General features: G+C 48.4%; 1 protein-coding gene across 1 annotated transcript in view; it reads right to left on the reverse strand.

The window, feature by feature from the left end:
* The window catches only part of Wwc1 (WW and C2 domain containing 1), a 141,751-nt gene that overhangs the window by 18,316 nt on the left and 113,435 nt on the right, over positions 1-10,000 (reverse strand). The window contains exons 15-17 of the mRNA XM_021176839.2: positions 9,095-9,287; positions 3,527-3,667; positions 1,798-1,889 (exon numbers count right to left, since the gene is read on the reverse strand). Of these exons, the coding sequence (XP_021032498.1) occupies positions 1,798-1,889; positions 3,527-3,667; positions 9,095-9,287 (426 nt within the window). The remainder of the gene's footprint in view (positions 1-1,797; positions 1,890-3,526; positions 3,668-9,094; positions 9,288-10,000) is intronic.

Below are 10,000 nucleotides of genomic sequence, written 5' to 3' on the forward strand. Positions count from 1 at the left end.
AACCTGGGCATAGTGCAGGCAGGGGTTAGAGGATTATCCAGAAATCTGGTCTGCAGAGTGACTGCCAGGCTAACCAGGGCTCCATAGTCAGGTGCTATCTCAAAAACAGAATACAAGCTGGAAGAACAAAGTGACCATGACATACTGCAGCTACTAAATTATGAAGCTGTCTCCTGCATGCGTACAATAATTACTTGCCGGTTACTTGGCGGGAGGAGGAGTGGTGTTCGAGACAGGGTTTCTCTGTGTAGACCAAGCTGGCCTCAAACTCAGAGATCCGCCTGCCTCTGCCTCCCAAGTACTGGAATTAAAGGTGTGTGTCACTATCACCCTACTACATGTAGATTTTTAAAAGTATACCTGGGTGTGGTGGCACATGCCTTTAATCCCAGCAGTGGGGAGGCCGAAGCAGGTGGCTCTCGGGGTGGGGTTTGGGGTGGTGGTGGTGGGGTGGAGTTCAAGGCCAGTTTGGTATATATACATAGTGAGTTCCAGGACAGCAGGGACTTCAAAGTGAGACCCTGTCTCAAATGACAACAGACAAATAAAAAACCCTTTACAAAGTCAGCACTGAAACCCTAGCAGAGGTCTTGGCTGCTGCTATGTGTGGTGCCATCTTGCTGTCCTTGTGAAAGAATCCGGCAGCATTGAGCCACACAGTATGGAACACTGTATCACACAATGGGGCCCATCTTCTCTATGGAGTAGGTCTTCAGCATTGCTCGATGCCCCCCACCCCCAACCCCTGCTTTTCTTTTTAAATACAGGGAGGGGCCAAGCCTTGAAGCTGTTGGCTTTCTCCAGCTCCCCTCTGAGGTGGAGCTAGCTCCTCTGCCTCTGATCCATTCCTGCCTCTTTGCTTCAGTGGCAGAGACTTGATTTTCACATCTAAGCAACAGTGTTCATTTCTCCATCTCCCTCACAGTGGAGTGGACAAGGGGAGCCAAGGAGGAACACGTGGAAGGTGCTCTATGTGCCTTGCAGAAGAACTGGGCTGTGGGATACACAAGTATGTCCATCTTTAATCTTTCCTGGTGGATGACTGCCTCACGGCAGGGCATACAATGGTCATCTTGTCCTTATAAAGCAGCCTTAATAATGAGGTCTCATGGTGAAGACAGCAAGCATGGGCAGTGGCTGTGGGGTGGAGTGGAGAAAGCCTGGGTTCCTAGTATCATTCTGGAGCTGGAAGATTGAATTATTTCCTCCTGTTCTTAAGTAACAAAGCAACTTCAACAACTTCCCCCTCTTCCTCTCCTTCTGGCGGTGGGAATTGAACAGAGGACTTTACACATGTGTGGGGAGTATTCTGCCAGTGAGCTTCATTCCCAACCCAGAACCTTCCCTTTTCTCTTATTCCTTCCATCTATTCCTAGCAAGCAAGTACAATTCTTACTGCACAATTCATGGCAAATGATTTAAATTTAAAATCTATAGTAGAGCTTAAATTTTTCTTTTTTGCATCATCTAGATTGGCCTTGAACTCACAGCAATCTTTCTGTATAAGTCTCTCAAGTGCTGGGATTACAGATGTGAGCCTCTGTGACTGTTTTTGCTTTTTTGTTTTTGTTTGCTTTAAGCTCAAATAAATGTCAGCATACCAAAACAAACAATAACATCAGGAGGGAGCAAGGCACAGGGGACTCACGGAACACAAAGTGGGGAAGGGTTTTAGGTGCCACTGTGCTAAGCTAGCGACTGTAAGCACAGGTCTTTGATGCTCTCAGGGGAACCTGCCCATGACCTACACGTGGTCAGAGATCTCTGTGTCTAGCCCCACGGGATATGCCCACTTACCAGCTGCCCTCCAGCGTCTGGGAGCTGCTTCTTCCCTCCTGCCTCTTCTCTAGCTCCACAGCTGTCTGTTCTAGCAAGGCAGACACAGCATCCTGCAGAGACAGAGTCCGCCAGGTCAGCAGGGATCCTGGGTGCTACCATACCTACCGGGCATCCCAGCCAAGTCACCCTTCTAGAGAACACAGGGAGCATTCCAAAGGCTGGTGCGGCCAAGCATCTGGCCTCTGGTCACTCAGCACGGGAAGTATTGTTTTGGTCTCATCAGGCAGTCCGCAGAGCATCTCTCTCTCTGTGGACCTACCTGGCAGAGTTAGTTTAACAGTGAGAGGACAGCATTATAGATGTGACTGGAGGAGATCAGAGAGTTGTCTGTCAGAGACTTCATGTCACATGAAACATCAAGGACATACGGATCAAGGGAGAGGCAAGCACTGTGTATCTGGTAACAAGAGACACAATGGCAAGGGTGTGGGGTGTGGGTGTAGGTGGGGGTGGAGGCTGCACACATAGAGGGCTTCCAGAAGGAACTGAGTGGGGTCATTAAGACTGTGACCTAAGAGAATGACTGACTCTCTCTGACCCACAATTTCTTCCAACCAGCACTAGGAAAGGTCATTGTGAAGATAAATTGTGATGATCTACACAGACCGGGAGCCTGGCAGACAGCATTCAGTAGACAGCAGCTGACATCCAAGCAAAGCCAGAAGGTGTAGCTTTCCCATGGCGTGGTCCATCTACCATCATCCTCAGCTCTTTGACACCACCCCACAACCCCAGCCTGAAACTACTGACAAGTTTTTCCAGGAAGGGAAGAAAGATAAAAAATTAACCAAGGACCAAGATAGGTGGTTTGCTCATACAGAGCAGCTTACTGGACCACACGGCCACCATGGTTTGCAGAGGGAAGCCATGAGCTACAGGCAGTTACAGGCAGCTTATCGGATGCTTGTCTCTTTTGGTTTTGGTTTAGAAACGGGGTCTCTTTGCGTAGCCCTGATTGCCCTAGGACTTGCTCTGTAGACCAGGCTGGCCTCAAACTTCCAGTGATGCTTCTGTTTCTGCCTCTTTCATTACAGGTGCACGCTTTCAAATCAAAGCAAGGAAAACGTTTTCCAAGTGACTCAAAACGGGCCAGGTGCCACTTACAACTTGCAACAAGGGCTCACTGTATCCATTTCTTCAAAGTGTCCCGAAAACCTTACCAAACTCCTTACTAGACATGAAAAAAAAAGCAGAGGAGGTTCAGAGGCTGAGAGGTGTGACATGCTCCGCCCACCTGTCATCTAGCCCCAAAGGGCCAACTTTTCCTAATTCAGGTTCTCAAGAAAGTTCTATGTTCTATCCCCAGCTTTCTCCTTCCTTCTGCACTTCTTAGATCCAGGTTCTCACGTGTGTTAGGTTGGCTCCATCTCCTGAAACACTCATATATCCTCTATTACCCTCTACACCACTTTGTAAAAACTTCAAATATAATATAATATAATATAATATAATATAATATAATATAATATATACGGTACAATAGAATATAGAAGGAAAGCTATTAGGGAGCTGGGTCATGACCACCATGGAAGACCATTCCCGCATGGCCCTCTCTTCCCACCTGCTTCCGTTTCCCCTTACTCTGGGCTCCCCTCCTCCCACACTGTAAGCTTGGTTCCAGTCGATGGGATGCAGCAGGGGTGGGGGTGAGAATGTTCCCTGCAATCAGTTCACTTAGCGCACTCACCACATGGTCTGGCCCCGGAGCTTCCGTTGGCTGGGGCTCCCTGCACTGCTTCTTCAAGTATTTGTAGCTCAGGAGATTGTACCAGCGCGTTGACCTCTCCCCAGACCGGCAGACCTCGGCCAGGCTGATCTGAGCACCTCCCTGTTTGGGGCAAATAACAGTAACAGCAGGTCTCACTATGTTGCCCAGGTTGGTGAACTTAAGCCACTCAAGGAGTTGGGACTAGGTGCACCTCACCTATTTATACATCCCATCCCCTTCCCTTTTAAAGATAAATTTGCAATATAACCCAGGCTGGCTTTGAATTCACTCCATCACCCACTCACATCCTGAATGCAGCCTCCCGAGTGCTAATTTTACAGCCATTATACCACCATGTTCAGTGTCTATGAATACACATATCTAGTGTCTTCTGACACGGGTCTTCATGTAGTAAGGCTGGCCTCAAACTTGGTTGAAGATGACATTTAACTTTTGTCTGCCTCCCTAGTGCTGGGAGTATGGATGTGTGCTACCAGGCTCACATGTGGCCCATTTTAAAAACGGGGTTATTTGAGTTTTGCTTGTTGATACTTCTCCAGTGCTAGTCTGGGCTAGGCTCTGGGTTGGGTACTTAGGACAGTGAGGGTCCCTACGCAGTCGCACTTCCTAGCAGCTAACAGTCCCATGGAGCACACCCCTGAACGAACGATTACAAGAGAGGTTGCTTTTACACCCCTTATGGAAGGAACTTGCCAATATCTAGTAAAAATAGGGATGCATTTACTCTGTGGCTTGGGAATCACGTGTATAGGCATCGATCCCATAAATACCAGTTCATAATGATCCATAAACAGGACCCGTCATTTTGGCTTACTTTGTTCAGACTGACCTTGAACAAATTCTCCTGGCTACACCTTCTGATTGTGCTAGAATTATGGTTCCCATATAGAGGCAAAACCACCCATCCACCTACACACACATACACACACACACACACACACACACACACACACACACTTGCACCATGTCTGAGGTATAGAGGGTCAGATGATCATGTTGAACACATGATAAGAAATAATGGCGAGATAAGGAATAAACAAATCTAAATGGCTAACCATATTAAGATACATGGTAGGATCAGGGTTGATGTCAAAGAGTGGGAGCTCTTTGAGGTGTACAAATGAACTCTTTAAATTAAAAAAAGAAGAACAAGCCGGGCGTGGTGGCGCATGCCTTTAATCCCAGCACTCGGGAGGCAGAGGCAGGCGGATTTCTGAGTTCGAGGCCAGCCTGGTCTANAAAGTGAGTTCCAGGACAGCCAGGGCTATACAGAGAAACCCTGTCTCGAAAAACCAAAAAAAAAAAAAAAAAGAAGAAGAACAGACTCCCCAGCCTTACTGAGATGGGAGCTGTTCAAGCACAGTGTCCATTCTCTGGTCCAGCCTCCTCAGGAAGCCCTGTAGGCTGGCTGACCTTACTCATTCCTGTGGAATTTAAGTATTTTATCCAGTCCTCTTCCCCAAAGAGCTCAGGACAGATTTGGGGTTCAACTCACCTACTTTTCCCTTTGTTTTCACATACCAGTGGCTGGGTCCATGGGTGGCATATGTATCAGAAATCAGTTGGCATAGGGGTCTCTAACTGGAGAGGGTTCATCTGAGGCAGGGATCTTAAGCCCACCTGAGAGCCTGTCTTCTGCTTTCTCCTTGTACAGGATGGGCATCTCTGATGCCAATCTGAATCTAAACTGCTCCCAAACCCCAAGACCATTTGAGCGTTATCAGGATGCCAAATGTAAAAAAGGCCAAGCCTCATCTTTTTCTTTATGCACAAAGCTACTTAAAATATTCTATATTCTAACCTCCAGGCTAGGGATACAAGGTACATCTGAAACAAATGTATTTCCTATTTAGACTTGAATTCCAGCTCCAACCTATCTCACTATATAGGCAAATATCTAAGCCAGCAAAACAAAATAAGACCAAAACTAAGAAACCCCAAACAAACCAACAACTGCCCCCCGGCCCCCGAAATCTGAACCAATTCTGGTCAAGTATTTCTGACAGGGATATTCAACCTAAACCAGGAGGAGAGGTAAGTGTGCAGACTGCTGAGTCTGGTTGACTAAAGCAGTTTCTGGGAGGAGAGTGTGGGGCGGGGAGAGGAAGGCAGCAGGACCTGGCACTTTACTATTTTGACACCAGCTTCCTCACCAATGGCTGCTCTATGCAGGGCTGGGGGTGGGGTGCTGCCAATTCAGGAATCAAACGGCTGGTATGCTCCAGGCACCAGAATAAACTAAGTATATACAAGAATATGTATATTACTCCTTTATTCATTCAACAAGTATTCCCTGCAGCAGGAACACATCTAGAACACGATTCCCATCCTCTCACCGCCAAGGGAATGACAGTCCCCTGGGGACACACAAACATACTGGATGCTGCAGTTCAGAACATGACAGGCCACATTTGAGGTACAAGCTGGGGAGGGATCATGAGGACAGTTTGGAAGCATGACACCTCCATCCGATTATTACTAATGACAAGATGCACTGCCTGCTGGTGCCGGCTCACAGGTGTGAATATCACTTCTCAAACTAGCAGCATTTTGAGGGCATTTACCCAGTCATGGATTCAACCTACAGGATTGACTGAATAGCCTACCAATGCTGGTGCGTGAGCACACGGTCCCAGGAGACAGAGCGTGAGAGTGAGGGGGTGACCAGGGTTTGTGGGATACCAGTGAGGAGTGGTCTCTCTCAAAGGGTGCCACATAGCATTGCTTAGGTGTATTTCCTGTCCAGTTGCACAGGTGGAGGTGGGGTTCACATTGGCAGGGCTGGAGCTTTGACAACAAGCAAGAGAGAACAAGGGAGCTATTGTAAAAGTCCATGGTGGGGTCTGTTCAGCAGGGCTTGAGCTGTGGGACACTGGCCTTAGTGGCTAAGAGGGAGTAGTGTGACACCCCACTAACACATGTGGTAGAACTGCTACTGACAATCTTAGGGACACAGACCAAGTGTTCTCCTAAACCCTGAGGTTGGGGGAGGTGAGAGCCTTTGGTCACCCTGAAACGTAACGCAGTTCAACAGGAACACTCGAGGAAAGTGAACGTGTTGAAATCCACGTTGGTCAGTTCACTGGATGAACTGGACAGGTTACTTAGCCTTCTGGGGCCTCGCTCACTCTCTAAAAGGAAGATCGCAGGAGACTTCTTCCAGGGGCTGTGCTGAGGGTTAAAGAAGGGGCTTTGGCCCAATGGTAACACACAGATACTGCTTGTTAATGGTATGGCTGATTAAATAGCTTAAAACACACTGGGGATTCCACAGCCTCAGCAAGGCAGGGAGACTCTGAGTGAGCGGGAGCAGAAGAGCTCTTTCCCCCTCATGCCTCACTGCCTCTCTTCCAGCCACCCAGACCTGTGCTTCACATTCTCAACAGAGGCAGGCGAGGAGGTTTCCCATTGGTCATGGACAGCAACAAGCCACTGTAAGATGAGCGCTTTGGCTGTTGCTATGGCAACCAGCAATGGCCAGATCTCAATTAGGAAGGAAGAATAAAAAGCACCCACTTAGGAGAAGAAAAACAGGATTTAGTCTCTTCTCACTCTGGAATTCCCAGGGCTGAGGAAAGCTTCACTGGAGGAGTCTGGGTCTGAAAGCGCTTTCTTTCAATGTCCACCGTGTTCCTTTTGTCACCATTTGTAGCCTCCAAGGAGCATCGAGTTAGCAAAGAAAGGACACTGGAGGGCTCGAATGTATGCCCTGCAGACAAGGGGTCCAAATGCAGCTCTGCTCCTGGATTACAATGTGACCCAAAGCAGGAACTTTCCTCTCTGTGACTCAGTTTCCCACTAGCACAAGGTACCTTGTTTTAAGATGAGTGAAAACAATGGAGAGAGTGCTTGTCGGGGACCTAATTTAGTGTCTGTCAGAAAATGTCACCCAACTCACATTTACTGTTGCCTTTGTGTCCGTGTAACATCATCAGAAGAGGCAGGGTTTCTGCCATGGGCTGAGCAGGAAAGTGACTGATGCTCGTTGTCCGTTGGTGATGCAAAATGTGACCTGGGACTGTAGCATCCCACCCCCCTGGGAACTTGTCAGAAATGCTGATTCTCAAATTTACTGCATCTCCATTTGCACTCTGACCAGGTGACTCACAGCTGTCCCTTGTGCACTGAGTCTGAGCAGCACTGCATTAATGCTTCATCAGACAGAAGCTCAGATGGAACGGTGAACAACCAGAGCTGCATTACAGATCTGGGAACTGACACTAGGCATTGAAGACTTTCAGGTGGCAGGGCTTGGTAGGGCTAGCCTGGTGATTTGTCCCTAAAACCTGAGGATGCAGTCTCAGAATTCCACAGCAGTAAGGATTCCCCATCACAAGCAGACAGAAGTGAGGCTGGACAGTCAGGAGTCCCCAACTATGAGCACAGACTCATGGCTGCCACCAGGAGAAAGACCAGCCCGCAGGGAGGCAGCAACTGGCCTGGTTACACTCTCAGCTTCCAGACATGGATGCAGGAAGAAGGCTCAGTGCCATGGACAAATCCCCGGCCTATGCTCTACATGAGCCCCACATTTTCTTCTGTTGCTTGAGCCCAGCCATTTCTAATACAGCCCGTATCACAGCCCGTTGCATGTTATCTGACAATGCTGGCTCCTGTCTAAGGGGCCCTCTCAACAGATTGCCAGTGCCCAGAACAGGCACTGGCGCCTAACAGGCTCTCAGGAAAGACCAGGGGAGCAGAGCTTTTTTAACTCTAAAGCCCACATTGCTTTAAAGACACTGGAGCTGCCATTTAAACATTCTGAAATGGCATCAGAGTTAAGAAAGCCTTTCATTTTGTTCAGCTCGGAACAAAGATTTTATATCCCAGAAGCCCCCGGGGAGGGGTTACTCAAAGTTGAACAGTGTTGCACTGCTTGTATTGAAGTGCAAAGCTCTCACGGGGCTACTGACTTCCTTGATCCTGGCTCTGGCCAGTGCAAAAGAAGAGGAAGCCAGAGGAACAGAAGAGATCCCGATTACTGAGAATCTGTCCCAGGCACTTGTGGTGGATGCTTTGTATACACACTCTTAAGGCTCACGGCACTCACCAGTGTGCACCAGGAAGGAATTTAGACAAAGAAATCGGAAAACAGAGATGTTAAGGAACTTGTCCATGGCCACTCAGCTAGACTCCGAATGGTAAAGGTGAGATTTGAAGTCATGCTGTTCTTACTATTCTGTGACTCTTCTCGATCTCTAAAGAAGTTGAGGCAGATGGCATGTACTTCCAGGTTCTTTCAGGTCTACTACTCCTCTCACAGGAGGGGCTTGGACACATAAGTCTAAGATCACTCCTTTCTGTGAAGTATACTAGGCTGGACTCGAACTCACAGAGATCTACTTGCCTCTGCCTCCCGAGAGTTGAAATTAAAGGTATGTGCCAGTACATGTCTCCAGATTCGTAGAGACTCAAAGCTTGTGGAGACTGAGGCGAGATGGTTGCAAACCCCTACCTGTATCACCCTCAGGCCCTAACGACTGAAGACCAGGTGGACAGACAGACAGAAACAGACTCATCTCTCACCAGACACTCCTCTGTATGGCTCCTTTCAGTGGTGCAGACATCGACTCGTAAGGTCTTCTGGTGAAGGGCTGGGTAGGAGATGGACACCCAGAATGCCTCATTGAACACGAGGGTATCTGCCGAGTCCAGAGGCCGGGTTCTGAACAAGCAGGTGCTGCTTTCAGAGCAAGGCAGGATGGCTACACGGATGTTTCTGGAGGAGACAGAATGGCCAGAGAGCCGCATCAGCTGTCAAGGGCTGACCTATTATAGAGATCCCCAGGGAGACAGCTGGGAAGGAGAGAGTGCAGAACGTCTTATGTGGGGGGATGCAGCAAGGGCTCTAGGGTACCAACTGCTCTTCCTGCCATGGCTCTCTGAATTCATTGTTATTTTGTTTCTTTTTTTCCTATATAGGGTCTGGTCTCACTATGTAGCCCTGGCTGTCCTGGAACTTACTATGTACACTAGGCTGGACTAGAACTCACAGAGATCTGCTTGCCTCTGCCTCCCAAGAGTTGAAATTAAAGGCATGTGCCAGTATGCCTGGCTGGGCCTCTGGATTCTTAGAGACTCAAAGCTTGTGGAGGTTGAGGCAGGTTAAGTTGTAAACAATGGTTAGGCAGCAGTTCACTAGCACTGAGCAATGGTGGAAAACAGGGGCACCCATGCACTGAAGGCAAATGCATTAACCCCCTGCAGGCAGAAACTTGACAATTCTGTTACGTGTGTAGATACATGCATGTAGAGGTCGAAGGTCAACCTTGTATGCCAGTCTTCACAGGCTGTCTACCCGGATTGTTGTTGTTTGTTTGTTGTTTTTCTTTTAAGATGGATCTCTCATTGGCTTGGAACTTTCCAAATGGGCTAGTCTAGCTGGCTAGTAAGTCCCAGGGGTCTGCCTATCTAGCACTCCCAGGGCTTGGA

The sequence above is a fragment of the Mus caroli genome, chromosome 11 (genome assembly GCF_900094665.2).
Source record: "Mus caroli chromosome 11, CAROLI_EIJ_v1.1, whole genome shotgun sequence".
Taxonomy (NCBI): domain Eukaryota; kingdom Metazoa; phylum Chordata; class Mammalia; order Rodentia; family Muridae; genus Mus; species Mus caroli.